Source organism: Antechinus flavipes, chromosome 5, assembly GCF_016432865.1.
Source record: "Antechinus flavipes isolate AdamAnt ecotype Samford, QLD, Australia chromosome 5, AdamAnt_v2, whole genome shotgun sequence".
NCBI lineage: Eukaryota > Metazoa > Chordata > Mammalia > Dasyuromorphia > Dasyuridae > Antechinus > Antechinus flavipes.
Window position 1 is genome coordinate 195,721,388 of NC_067402.1, and position 15,091 is coordinate 195,736,478.

Below are 15,091 nucleotides of genomic sequence, written 5' to 3' on the forward strand. Positions count from 1 at the left end.
GAGTGGGAAGGTGAAACTTGTATTTTAGAGTTGGATCAGGAAAAGAAAGGGATATGGGAAGAACTTCCCAACAAAGAAGGTGTCTACAGTGCCTGTGTGTTCCACAATGATACCTCTGAGATTGCCAAGGTAAGCCAGCAAAGACACATAATCTTTCCGCTTTCTCCCACACAGACTCTGACCTTGAGAGGGGAGGTAGGAAGAAATCTAAAGCATAATGCAGGGACATGACTGTATCCTAATCTCATATGATCCTATAGATACCACTAAATGGGCCTTTCCTTTTTCAGCACCTTTAGTTCTCTATTTGTAGGTGTGAAGTGGAGAGACAAGACATTGAAATTTAATGCTTGATACACTATTCCTCTTATAAACTGTGATTCATACTCTAACAACTTCACAAGGTTGTAGCTAGAAAAGTGCTTCACAAGTCACCAAGTACTAAAGAAGTATAAATTATTTTTATCCTGTAAGCAATGACTTTTTGGACAAAATTTAGAATATAGAGTTCAGCTAAAGGAAGTAGAAAGAGTAGATACCAAGCACTGGACTTGGCTTAGGGCCCTACTTTTCTGTTTATTAGCTGAGGGATCCTGGGCAAATTGCTTCATTTTTATGAACTTGTTTTCCCATTTTGAAAATGAGGAGATTAGGTCATTTCTAATGTCCCTTGTGATTCTTAATTCAATGATGCTCCAATGGTTATCAAGCTTCCAAACCTAGTTCTAATCTTTGGGGATATTGTAACTAAACAACTCAAGTCATAGGCCCAAGAGGGTCTCCAGTGCTACCTCACTCAACTTTAATTAATTTATTTTAGATTGGACTTGTGACTTAGAAATGGGGAGTTCCTGATATGGGTACTTCTCTATCAATACAGCTTGGAATGTTATATTAGTTATATATATATTTATAGTATCTATAATTTCATTACATACTGTATTATGTTTTTAGAGTGTTACCTTGGGCACTAAGCTGTTAAAGAATTGCCCATGGTCATACAATTTGTAAGTGTAAGAGGCAGGTCTTTCTGGCTTTAAGACCAGGCCCATATTCATTCTGCCATGTTGTCCCTGTAGTTTCATTTCATAGCTTCCTAGTTCCTCCTTCTCCTTCTCCAGATATCTTTATTAAATGCCTGATAATGAATAGTCTAGTTCCATCCAGACAATTGTATAAGCCCTTTCCCTTCATTTATGGTAACTTATCACCTGCAACATTACCATAGTTTTTAGCTCTAATTTAGCTCTCCCAGTCGTCAACTGTAGTGTCAGCTGTGTGGTGATGGAGTAATTTTAGATGTCATCTACTCCCAACTTACCCATTTTACAGCTGGGGAAATTGATGTCCAGATTGGTAGAGATCTGTCCAAAGTTACTCGGTCTTCTGATCACAAATCTAGTCTCTCTTCTTTTTTCTTGTACTACAACATTCTGTCTCCCATCTTGCTCTCTAATTTTTGTTTTAATTTAAACATGGTAGCCATCCATAACAAAAAATTTTCAATAAACAAATAAAAATGATCCTTTAACTTACTTTCCTGAGCTCTGTCTCATTTCCCCCTTCTTCTTAGCCCCTTCTGGCAGGATTTCATCCTGAGTTGTGGGTAGGCAGCCTTACTTTGGAAGTAGACTTACCTGGGGAAAGTTTAAATCAGCAAATCTGAGACTATAGAATTCTGATGAGAACCCCTTCCCCAATATCCCCCCTCCAAGATAAGGAGCATAAGACCAGTGTCCTTGGATAAACAGAGTACTTCCTCCCTTTGTCCACTCCATTACAGGCTTTTGCAGAATACTTCACCCCCAAGCAAGTCACCAACCTGGTAATGACTGCCATGGAGGGCTTAATTGACAGCAGGGCCAAGATCTCTCTGGCTTCAGGGCAGCTCATGAACTCTGCCATGGAGGAGAGAGGGAAGGATGTACTGAAGGTAGTATTGAGAACTGTAGTGTTGGGTTTGAGTTCTGCTTGGCATCTGCTTATTTGGCAGTAATTACCTTGGGGAAGCTAGAAGGGCATGGGGTTATTATAGGCTCTGGATGTCAAACCGGATCCTAGAAATTTAAGGGGTCCCTTGGTGACCATGGGATAGTGGGTTCCAGGGTGGTCTTGGGAGCTGAGAATCATTCTGAGAGCCCCTCAAGGGATGTAGAGTGAAACAGGAAAGGGGAGAAGAGGTTCTAGATTGAGAGGGAGGGAGGGAATAATTAGGTTTCTCTGCCTTCCTTTTCACTTTCCAGGTTGATCAAATTGTGGATGGCATCTATGATAGACTCAGATCCCAGCTGGAACCAGCCACAAGGAGGGAGACGCTCCAGGCCATGTGTTCCCTAGCAGGCAACAATGCCCATAATGTAATGACCCTATTGCTGAAGCGGCCACTTCCGTGGGAAAGGTAACTTACTCTTCAACATTCCCCCCATAACTACAGTGGATATCACAGGACCTTGGAGGTAATTTAATCTAACCCCCTCATTGAAGGATTTTAAATGGTTTAAAGAAGGTTTAAATGACTTGCCAGAGATCGAATATACTTATTACTTATTATGTATCTACTTTGTACGAGGCACTGGACTAGGGGAAGGCAAAAACCCATAGTCCTTGCCACTAAGAACTTTTTATTCAACATTTCCCCAGCATAGTTTCATTTCTTTCACCCAAAAGCTACAGTAAGCAGATAGGTCTTCCTAACCTCTTATCCCCTAGACTCTTGACCTACCTTTGTACCTTCTGTCCCATTCTTTTAAAATAACAACAACAATAATATGCATTTAGATTGTATTTTACAAAGTAGATAATACTAATAGTCTTTTGTAAATGTGGTATCTGGGATTCAGTGATTTGCCATGGTCACACAGTGACTTTCAGGGGAAGGATGTAACCTAGATTTCCTACTTGGAAGTTTAGAGAATTTTTAAAAACTATACTATACTATGTACTTTTTATATGATATGTAGGGAGGGGATGGTGCTGGCCAGAATACAGTGTAAGAGCAAAGAGCAGACACATGACAAGTCATTGTACCTAACATTAACCAATAAAAGCCAGTTAGACTATCCCATATGAACATTAAATCTATTTTTTGATTATCTTTGCTTGATACCAATCTGTAGTCCCAGACTCCAACATTTCATTATTTGTCTCCCTATATAATTCTGCCTTGGATTTTCTCCCTTTCTTCTCTTAAAGAGTCTCCCTTGACCATTTGTCTCCAAGAATCAGGGCCCCTTGTCTGCTCCCTCCCCTCATCAGGGCTCCTTCTCATGGGTCCGGGGCTAGATCAGGGAACATAGCCACCACGTTGTTCAACTTGTGCATCATTGCATTCTGCAGAATCAACATGGAATTATGGAGAGTGTTCGGCACCCGGAGGAAGACCACAATCAATGTCCTGCAATTGCTCATATCTATCTTGGAAGAACGGCACCCTAAGCAGGGTTTCAAGGAAATGTCATTTCGTCCTGTGGCGGTTAGTTGAAGGGATAAAGTCTGAATATATATGAGGGTGGGAAATCATCATTCTAGAGAGCTGGTTTTTGTGTGTCAGAAGAAGGGAGAAGAACTAGGAATAGCAACCAGGAGTCAGGAAAGAGGGAAAACCCAGGGAAAGTGAGAGTGATCTTAGGATTTCATCAGCTAAGGAAGAGATGATAGTGATCTTATGAATACAGTCTACTTCCAATGCTTTTAATCTGTTACAAGGGTCCTCATTGTCTCCTCAGAATGTCCCCATAAGGTATAATCAGTCTCATTTTGAAGATGGGCACACTGAGGCTCAAAGAAGCTCACTAATAGGTCCAAAATCACAAATCAAGTTAATGGAAGAGCAGGTGACTAACTAGGTTTCCTGACCCCATGACTAACTAAGGCAGGGGTCCTCAAACTTTTTAAATAGAGGGCCAGTTCACTGTCCCTCAGACTGTTGGAGGGCCAGACTATAGTAAAAACAAAAACTTTGTTTTGTGGGCCTTTAAATAAAGACACTTCATAGCCCTGGGTGAGGGGGATAACTGTCCTCAGCTCCCGCATCTGCTCCCGCATCTGGCCTGCTGTAGTTTGAGGACCCCTAGACTGAAGGTATAACACAGGGAGAAGAGATGATGGTGACCAGGAAATGGAATTAAGGAAAGTTTTCCAAAAGCCATTTATTTTCCCATCTACTTTGGGCAAATCACATTTTAGACCAGGTGGTAGAAAAGAAAATTTTTCTATTCCAGGAAATAGGTGGTGAGCCAGTCAGTCATCTTCAAGCTGAGTTAGGATGAGGACCATATTTGTCAATGGGCAAAGTAGTGGGAAGAAATGGGAATCTCTTTTTCTAAAGGAAGAAGATGATGCTTTTTCTAGCTGAACACAAGCTTGGCTGACTCCCTTTCTCCCTAAGCAATCCCATCCATGCAAACTACAATTGTCTCATCTCAGGTGACCTGTGCCCTGTGCGAGATGCTCTCAGGGACAACGTGCAAATTGGCTTTGCTGGAGCTCTATCCCCGGCTGCTGCTGGCTGTCCTAAATCATGTATATTGGGTAATTGAGCAAAATGTCCCCCAGAACATGGTGGTGTACCGTAGGGAGGACATGTCAGGCACCAAGAGCAAGGCCTTCGACCCCGTCAGGTAAGCTGATCTTTGGAGCAGGTATACTGGATAGAAAGCTAACTGTGAAAATCTGGATTCAATTCAAACTGACACAAACTACTTAACCTCTCTATACCTCACACAATTCTCTAGGATAATAAGTTTCAGAAAAAGGGCCAACTTACACTGGCAGAGGTACTAGAAAGTCCCTAAACCAATGGAATTACAAGTTCAATCCTTGTTCCTATTCCTGTGATCCCAGGCACTGCGAGATCATTTGGGCCTGGGGAGAACTATCTTGAAGTCATAGTTAGGGAGATGAGAAGAGCTTTTTGAGTCTTTTAGGGATGAAAACAGAAGGAAAAGTCAGGAAGATGAGTTCAAATCCAGCCTCAGACACTTACTAGTTGTATCACTTGGGCAAGTCACTTAATCCTGTTTGCCTCAGTTTCCTCAACTATAAAATGGGAAAAATAATAATAATACTCATTGCCCAAGGTTGTTGTAAAGATAAAATAAGATAATATTTGTAAATTTCTTAGGACAGGAATATTAACAAAAATAGTAGCTAGTATCTATATAACACCTACTATGTATAATTGCTATAAATATAAACTAAATAAACAGGATAGTGATCAGTGTGGGCCAGAATATTCCTGAAGAGATCTGTTCTAGCCAATATTAGGGACATGATGGTCTCCCAATGTTTTCCCATATATAGAATGCCAATTTAGATTCTAAGAAACTGGGGAGAATAAAAGTTCAATTTACAACCAAAGCAATACCAACACAGAGAAAAAGCCTCAGTTAATAACATAGCTACATACAAATATGTGAATGCAAGTATATATTCTCTAGTAAGCAATGGTAATTCATTTATAGTCCTAGAGGAGGAATGGAATTATTATAATAATTCTAAGGAGCAAATATATTCTTATACATATGATAACAAGGTTTGTAGCAATAAAACACAATACACGTATAAAAGTGAGATTGAATAAGAGAGATTGAATGAACAAAGAAGTTAACACATAGAGAACATGGGATCAGAGTCACAAATAGAGAGACTGGCCTTGATGAGGAGTACTTCCTCTGTGAGTGACAAGGACAAAGGAGAACATGGGGGCTGATGTGGAATAGAGGGAAAGAAGGAACTCAGAATAGACATCTAGAGATCTTGAGGGTCACAGGATAGAATACAGTCAGTCACTCCATATCCCTTCTTTCTTTGGCTTACAGTTGTGCACTGGAGGCTGTCAAGATCATGTTGACAGCTGCTGAATACTATGGGGTTGTGTCCTATACTGACCAATACCGTGGCTGGGATCTGCTATCCAGTCCCAAGTATTACTACATGGGAGTCATTGAGTTAACAAGGTGAAAACTGGTCCTCAGTACCCTGGCCAGCTCCCTCACCCCTCATTCCTCTCTGCTGTCTAAACCCCCTCCATTCTTGATTCTCCTCAATCCCGGATTCTCAGGATCCTGAGCTCTCAACTCACCACCTCTCCCATTTCCCAGTCCTTGTTCTATTTCCCAGTCACCTTCCAGGATGCCCTGTCTCCTTGCCCTCCCCGCTCCCAGCAACTCTTGGACTCCTCTGTCCCATCCCAGTGGCTTAGTGAGGAACTGCGACCCCAGTATCCTGCATCGAGTCATGAGGGAAGTCAAGCCACTCCTGTATAGCATGGAAGACAGGCAGAAGATCATGGCTAGGGCTTGCTTTGTTCAGGTAAAAGGCAGAGGGAATGGGCCACAATGGGGGAGAGGAAGGAGAGACACTGGGGCCTTTTTTTGCAGGGTGGGGGGAGTCCCAGAATCTGAGTAGATCTTCATGATCACCTGGCTCTTTAGTCCCCTGTTATAATCCATACATGGGCTGGACTGTTTCTAAATTGGGACCCCATGTGTTCTCATCTACTCACTTTCCATTCTCTCTTGGTATCCTTTATCATTTATTTCTTGTGCCCTTTTCCCATTTCTCTACACCAACCCTTAGCCCTAGGTCAATCTAGATTTCCTAAGTTTCTTGGTTGTGGGGGAGAGGGTAAAGAAAAAAGGAATCAGAATATCTACATGGAGGTTCCCTTCCTTTGGACTTCAGAAGTATGGTTTGAAGAAGCAAGGGAAAGGGAGATACAGCCCCAGTTTGCACATTGGTCCAGAAACATGTTGTACTTTATTATTATTATCTTCTTCTTTCCATTCCTGTCTGTTTTTCTTTCACAGCTTCTCTGGCATCAATCGGTGGCCCAGACTTTAGGGGAAAACTTTCTGAGTCATCTAAGTAAATGGATTCGTGAACCCAATCTCATCATGAAAGAAATTGGACTCCGGGGAATCAGTAATCTAGCACTGCATCCAGGGCAGGTGAGAAGAGAGGATGGGATAAGGGTGGGAGTGGGAGCAAAGGGGATTCATTTCAAGGAGACTTCCCTACTGTAGAGTCTTCCAGGTATGGAATGGGAACAGGGCTACATCTGGGAAGAGTCAGTGGCATATGTGAATATAAATCCCAATAGGTTAGGATTTAGAGTTAAGATTGGGGAAACTCTTTAAACTCTAGATTGAATAAGTCAGAATCCACAAATTGGAATCTAGTGGAAAAGGCAATTAACTGGAAGTCTCATTATAAAGAAGATTCTGAATGAACTAATAGAAGCTTAAGAGCAACTATATGCTGGAGAGATTGATAAGACTAAAAGAGTTCAATAGTTTAGCAACTAATTAATATAGTCAATCCTCAATAGTCCAATAATTAATTTTCATGATTTCAAGCCATTGCATGATTTTATTAGTAATCTCATTTTAACTTTCCTGTTATCAACCATTAGCCCTATGTTCAGTAGAGGAAAAAAAAGGGGGGGAGTTATGCGTGCAAGTTTGTGCCATTAACTAGACTAGAGGATATTATAGGAAAAAACATTAGATTTGGGGTCAGGAGACTTAGATCTGAATTTTGGTTCTGACACTACCCAGACCACTTGGATAAGTCATTTTATGCTCTTTGGACCTTGTTTTCTCCATCTGTAAACACAAAAATAAGACTAGATGAACTCTATGCTCATTTCTTATAATCTTAGGATGATCTCAGTTGCATCATGCATAAAATAGAGGGATTGGAGTGGAGAAACTCTCAAGATCCCTCTCAGATCAAATATGACATAATTCTATGATTACATATTAATTTCTAGTCCTTAAAAGCCCCATTTCTCTATTTCCATGACCCTCAAACTCTCAAGCTCTGAATTCTCAGATTCATTGTACTACATCTTCCATTTTTCATCTTATTTAGTCCTCAACTTTTGCATGGGTAAGGTTCCTAGAAAAAAGAAAAAAAGGAAAAAACATGAATGTTGACATGACATTAAACTTGTGGGAAAGAGAAAATTTGGTTCCCACAACCAATAAAAACTATAATCTTTTGTTATAGATTGCCAAAAATACACTTTTCTACATAAAATTCTTTATAATAAAATATTTTTATATAAAATTGTATATAAAATATTATTTTTATTATAATAAATTTATTAAATTTAATGTTAATTTGATTTAACTAAATTTATTATAATAAAATATTAATTCTGATAACTTGTAATTTTCCTAATATAGTATCTATAAAAAAATCCCATAAAATGCAACATACAAAATAAAAACAGTAATATAAAAAAAGATTTTTCTTGATAATAATTCCCTAGAATTCAATGGCATCTTGTGCTAACATCTCGATTAAAAAATTGATTTCAGGCAAAATTCACTTCTTATAACATATAATATCTGTAATACTATAAATGATGTTTTTATATAATTTCAATTGTGTACCATTCTTGAGCCAGTTAGGGTTTTCTTGGCAAAGATATTGGAATGGTTTTCCAATTCCTTCTCCATGTCATTTTATGGATGAGGGACTGAGACAAACAATGTTAAATGATTTATCCACTGGGATCACAACAACTAGTATCTGAGACTTGACTTAAAACTTGTATATTCTTGATTCTGAGAATTAACTATCTACATAGTTGCCCCTAGTACCATAAATACTGTACGGCAAATACAATTAAAACATTTTTTAGCCTGAATTCTACTTATTCTATCAGATAGCAATAGGAGGATGTTGTACCATATGCTACAATTTTATAAATCTCTCTATCTTGGCTGTCCTCTGAAAACCAAGGGGAAAATTGCTGAGATTTTAATCACTGCTGTTGGAAGATATTAAGAGGCCAAAGGACTCACACTATGCTTTGGGGTCATAACTGCAGCACAAAACTCAAGTTTTAAAGGCAAACAATGAAAACATATAACAAATACACAGAAGCTTTTTACAGTGGTAGGATGAATAAGACCAGTAAAGTGCCTAATAGGATATTAGCCAATCCACAAATTTGTATGCATCACTCCTCCCCCGCTTTTTTCCTCCACTAAACATAAGGCTAATGGTTGATAACAAGAAAGTTAAAATGAGATTATTAATAAAATCATGTAAAGGCTTGAAGTCATGAAAATTAATTATTGGACTATTGAGGATTGACTATATTAATTAGTTGCTAAACTATTGAACTCTTTTAGTCTTATCAATCTCTCCAGCATATAGTTGCTCTTAAGCTTCAACTAGTTCACTGCAAATCTTCTTTGTAATACTTAATTCTGCTCACAGTGAAGCTCATTCTCCTAGCAATTAATAACCTCTCCATTATTCCTTCAGGTAGGGACACTTGCATCTTTACTTCCAGTCATTCGGAGCTTCCTGAAAGAGGAGGAGCTGGTGGCAGTGCAGGCAGTGAAGGGACTACGCAATATCATTTGTTATGCAGAAGGAATTGTAACCAAGAGGGCCTTTTGCAGTATCGCCAACCAACTACGACCCCTCATCAATGATGTATGTGTAACAGTTATAGACTGTGTGACAAAGGACAAGATGGCCCACATACAACAAGAAATTATAGATAGATTTGGAATGCCCTACTCTATAGCCAGGGGAGAGAAGAGTTCCATCTTTGTAGATATTAAAGAGATAGCTATGGCAGGGCAATTATTCCCTCATTGTTCTACCTTCAAGAGAAAAATAGGGCTTGGAATTATATCTCTTTTTTACATATAAGATGTTTACAATCTAGTTGGGATTTAAGCTAGAAGCCACTTTGGTCACTAAGAGCAAAGGAAATAGTTCTACCCTAAACTTAGAGGGTGATTTTATCTTAATTGATCTAATTTCTCCCACCATATCCTTATTAGAGAAAAAAGATTAATCACAAAGAGAATGCAAAAATATTTATCAAAAGAAGCAGTATAATAATTGCTGAGAGAAATATACATATTTTAGTTTGGAATACAGAACACACAAGAGTTGGCACTAGAAGAGAGCTGTAATCTCTACTCAGTAGGAGAAAATACTCAATAATACACTCTTAAAAAAAAATCTCTCTTTCTCTTTATCATTTTTAACATCTTTATCTCTTTAACATTTAACAACAACAAGATTTAACATAGTCTGCCCTAATATTTCTCTTCTTTTTCTTTCCCACAGAGCCCTTTTATATAACAAATAATATTTAAAAACACAAAAGAGGAAAAAAATCAGCATAATTCATCAATACATCAAAAAATTTGACAATATGTACAATGTACAGCACTTGTGAACCTCCCTGTAAAGCAGTGGGATAGGAATTTTTTTTAATAGTTATTCTTTCGAATTGTGTGTGTTCTTTATTCACTTTGGATTTTTTTTTTTTTGAGTGTCTGGTTATCCCATCCATTTTCATTGTTGTGGTCATTTCATATATTGTTTTTTTGGCTGTGCTTACATCATTCAGCATCCATTCATGTTGTTCTTTTCATGCCTCTCTATATTCATCACATCTGTCATTATGCCACAGAAATATTCATTAAATTCATGAACCACTTTTTCTTTACCCATTCCTCAATGAATTTCAATTTTATTTCTAAATTTTTGCTATCACAAAAAGTGAGGTTGTAAATATTTTAGTATATAGGATATTTTCTTCTTATAATAGGCTTTCTTGGGATATAATAATAATAATAGAATATCTGGCTCAAAGAGTTTGGGCATTTTTGTCACCTTATTTGCATAATTCCAATTGATTTCCAACGTAGTTGTAGTGATTCATGATTAACTACCATTTTTTTTGTCATCTTGATAGTTTGCTAGATATGAGATCCATTTTTTAAAAATTAATGGTGAAATTCAGATTTGAAGGATAGAAAATTTTGAGTTTCTTTGCTCCTTGGAACACATTATTCCATTCTCTCCTGTTGTGTCTAGTAGACACATAATAGTCTTGTGTGGTTTGTCAAATATAAATACCTTATATTTGAAGATATTTGTCTTGGTCACTTGCAGAATTTATTAATTGTCAGTGCAATTGTTAAATTTAATCACTATGTGTCTTGGAATTTGCAGCATAAAATTTTGTTTTGCTTTTTTTTCTGGAAGCAATTAAAAAAACTTTTTTCTCAATAGTATTTTATCTTTTCAATGACATGTAAAGGTAGTTTTCAACATTCATTTTTATAATATTTTGCATTCTAAATTTTGTCTCTTTCCCTCTCTTTTTCCCCTTGACAGCCAAAAATTTGGTATAAGTTATACTTGTATAATAATTTGAAGCATATTTTCATATTTGTTATGTTGGAAAAGAAAAATCAGAACAAAGGGAAAAAACATGAGACAGAAAAAGAAAATTAACAAAATAAAACAAAAAGAAAATAGTATGATTCAATCCACATTTACTCTCCATCATTGTCTCTTTGGATGTGAATGGCATTTTTTATCCCAAGTCTATTGGAATTGTCTTGGAGCATCATAATTGCTAAAAAGAGCTAAGTCTATCATAGTTGATCATCATATAATCTTGCTGTTACTGTGTTCTTTTGGTTCTGCTCACATCACTCAATATCAGTTCATATAAGTCTTTCTATGTTTTTCTGAAATCAGCCTGTTCCTCATTTCTAATAAAAATAATATTCCATTGCATTTATATTCCAATGCAAATTCAGCCATTCACCAACTGATAGGCATCCACCCAATTTCTAATTCCTTGACACCACAAAAAAAAGCTATTATAAACATGTTTGCATATGTGAGTCCCTTTCCCTCTTTTATGATCCCTTTGGGATACAGGCCCACCTAGCGACACTGCTGCATCAAAAGGTATGCACAATTTTATAACTCTTTGGTATAATTCCAAACCCCTCTTTCTGGATGCATTTTACTGATTTTAAAAAACTGGCACTTTGTTTTCTATGTTCAGAAGTTTAAATTTAATTTTTAAAATTTAGTTAATTAATTATTTTTTATTACATTACAATATTCAGGACTTTTGATTCAGTGTCTAAGACAAACATACTGATGACACTATTTAGGATAAAATACATAATACTGACATTTGTTTTCAAGTGAAGGGTATACTACTGACTCCAAGTCTCCAAGACAGCAAGACACATTTCAAATAGTAATAGCATATACTGATATCTGTCCCCTTTGTGAGCATGTGGCCACTTATACCTAGACGGCTGGGCAGGTTACAGGTACAGTCTCTAGCTATAGCTTCTAAGGGAACTGAGTTCATTTGTCCCATACTCTAATTATTTGAACAAATAGCCACAGAAGTTTTGAATATGTGAGTAATGTTCAATATTTTCACTATATACACAAGAAGTGACCAGTGTATTTTTAAGGGGTAGAAAATAATGTGAGAGCTGTGAGAGTTTTGTACCTGTGCAGGGCAGGGTCATAGGAAACCATCACCTGGACATTTTCACTGTGCTCTTTCATGGCAGGAGAGGGACCAAGTACGGATTTCAGCCACCTCTGCCCTCAGCCACATGCTGCATCAAGTCTACAAGTTCAGACCAGGCCCTAAAACCCGAAATGCACTCTACAGTTTTCTGGTTCCTCTACTGATTAGCATTCAAGATAATAATATAGAGGTAGCCAAGGTGAGATTGATCTTTCCCCTTTCAGATTACAGGTCACATTACCCTTCTTTCCCTGTCCTTGTCAGTGGAAAAGCCAAAGGCTCTTGGCTTGGCCATGTATCTCACCCCTATATCTCTAGGTCTATAGCCAGTTTTGATTCATTGTCCATGGCATCATATATAGTCTTTCATACTTAGTTCTCTGTTCCATCATCCCATTTTGTTCCAAGTTCTTTGACCCTTTATCTAAGCCATTTATTGCCTTAGCTATGATGGTCTATGGAAGGATTTCCTTTTGGAAAGCCCCTGGGATTTTCCTCTTTCTATTTAACAGGTCTGTGGAAAAGCTTTGATTGAATGGGCTATTGGGATTGGCTGGACATCGCTCAGGCAAACATTCCAAACCACAATCATAACTGACCATGTTAAGATATTGGAAGAAGCATGCAAATGTCTGGTGAGTGAAAAAGTTTCTTATAAGTCACAGCTACCATACTGGCTGAGAGGACTCTGAGACATAGTAGGGTATGAGAGATAGGGAAAGAGATGGCAAATGGGGGATTAAAAAAACCAAAAAGCATTATTTTGTTTCCTTTTCTACTTTTCAAAGCTCCATTCCTCTATTCTTCCATGCATTAACTCTCCATTCTCCATTATTCATAAATTTTGGGTTCCTAAAATTCCTGACTTGTAATATAACTGTTCTCTCAGTGTTAGCTGTTGAGCTTCCCCAGTAATCCTTACAATGTTATATTAAGCATATAGGTAGCAGTATGGAAGAATTCACCAGGGAATGGTATTCAGACATCAGGCACTAACTGGAGATTAGGGACTTATATTTACCAGAAATCAAGAATGTACAAGAAAGCAAGAATTCGGGTATTAGATAATGTTTGAAAGAACAGCAGTTTGAGGAAATGAAACCTAGTAATCATGTAGTCAGACAAGATTTAGGAAAGCATGTAGATTTGAGAGATCATGGATGGGTACCATCCATGGGTTGAAGTGTCAGGATTCAAAACATGAGGATGTAAACTTAATATTTAGAGGACATATGACAGAGCTAAGAGCTTCTAATGTAGTTCTTACCAAGGTAATCTTGATATCCAAGTTTGAGCAAGCATAGGCTTAAATGTATTGAGTTATGGGTGAGGAATGAAAAAAACATGTTGGTTGGAGAAAAGAAGAGAAAACTGTGGTCACATATTCTGAAAAGCAGCTTCCCCCATGGAGGAGGGCCAGCATCATCCCTTGTTGCTTCCACAGGTCAGCACAAATCAAAGTCAGCTGGTGGGAAAGTTACTGTTCCAGAGCTTTGGGTTCCTAAAGAGCCCACGGCCCTTCATTCGGGCAGCAGCAATCACATTCATAGGTAAAGTCAACTTGTTTTTTTGGACTCCACTTTCCAGAATTTCTCTCTTCTTATCCCCTTTCCTTTAAATTTATTCCCTTCTGTAAAATGAGTAATCTTGAACAGTATTACAGTTTGGTTGACTTTATCTTTTCTTGAGTTTGTACCAATTTATAAAATTGGTCCTATTTCCAAGAAATCTTTACCCTTGATTTTTGCATATTACAGAGTGTATCATTATAGATGCAAAGCTGAAAGTGATCTTGAAAGATGATTTCATTTTTCAAGAAACATTGAGCTAAATGGTCATTAAAGCCTGTGGGAAGGAAAAGTTATTTAGTAAGGTTACTGATATTTTGGCTTCTGAGCATTTCTTAGTTTTTTGGAATTTTTCATAGAGATGTAAAGGAAGAGGTGAATGGGTGGGACAAGTTCAGAAGCAATTTGGTTTTGTTTTTGCTTTATTTTTAGGACAAACTGTTATGAAACTAAATATGAATGAGATATATGAAGAAGATGTAGAGCAGCTGCTGAATGGTGAGACATATTAAAGTGATCTAGATTAATTAGCCCAAAGGGTAGAATAGAGATTATCTCTAACTTATAAATTAACAACTCACATTTCTATATCACTTTACAGTTTATCAAAACTTTTCCTTACCATCCCTCCTGTGAGAAACAAAGCACAAAATGTGTGATATTACAGATGAGGAAACTGATACCAAGATGGATGACATGACTAGGTCTGAAGTCTCACAACAAGGCTTTTGGTCTCCAGTTCAGCACTCTTTTCACTACATCCAGAATAGAAAGGGAGATAGAAAAATGACTCAGGGAAAGGCTTTAAACTGTCTTCTCATATCAATATTAAAAAGACTTGGTAAAGTATGGTTGTTCCATAAACAGTATTGACTAATTGAAAGGAATGAAATGCAAATTGTTATTTCAAGTCTTATTATCTGAAGAAACTTGAATTTTTCTTCGAGGTCTTTCTACATGAAACTTAAATAATTCTGGAACTGGAAAGGGATTCTTGGAATTCTCTAGCCCAATCCTTGTTTAATCCTTGAATTTTTCTCCAAGGTCTTTCTACATGAAAATTAAATAATTCTGGAACTAGAAAAGGATTCTAGGAATTCTTTAGTCCAGTCCTAGTTTAATCCTGTCATTTTATAGATGAAAGAAGTGATATCCCAAAGAATTCTAGCAACTAGTAAGCAGA

General features: G+C 37.5%; 1 protein-coding gene across 5 annotated transcripts in view; it reads left to right on the forward strand.

Moving 5' to 3' along the window:
• The window catches only part of LOC127564676 (maestro heat-like repeat-containing protein family member 1), an 82,067-nt gene that overhangs the window by 59,257 nt on the left and 7,719 nt on the right, over nt 1-15,091 (forward strand). For 2 of the 5 annotated variants that reach the window (XM_052001397.1, XM_052001399.1), the window contains 13 exons: nt 29-129; nt 1,784-1,933; nt 2,244-2,398; nt 3,337-3,472; nt 4,426-4,619; nt 5,820-5,957; nt 6,102-6,312; nt 6,810-6,950; nt 9,286-9,459; nt 12,381-12,539; nt 12,853-12,975; nt 13,785-13,890; nt 14,341-14,406. In XM_052001397.1, the coding sequence (XP_051857357.1) occupies nt 29-129; nt 1,784-1,933; nt 2,244-2,398; nt 3,337-3,472; nt 4,426-4,619; nt 5,820-5,957; nt 6,102-6,312; nt 6,810-6,950; nt 9,286-9,459; nt 12,381-12,539; nt 12,853-12,975; nt 13,785-13,890; nt 14,341-14,406 (1,854 nt within the window). The remainder of the gene's footprint in view (nt 1-28; nt 130-1,783; nt 1,934-2,243; nt 2,399-3,336; nt 3,473-4,425; nt 4,620-5,819; nt 5,958-6,101; nt 6,313-6,809; nt 6,951-9,285; nt 9,460-12,380; nt 12,540-12,852; nt 12,976-13,784; nt 13,891-14,340; nt 14,407-15,091) is intronic. The other 3 variants (XM_052001398.1, XM_052001400.1, XM_052001401.1) reach the window with 3 other exon arrangements.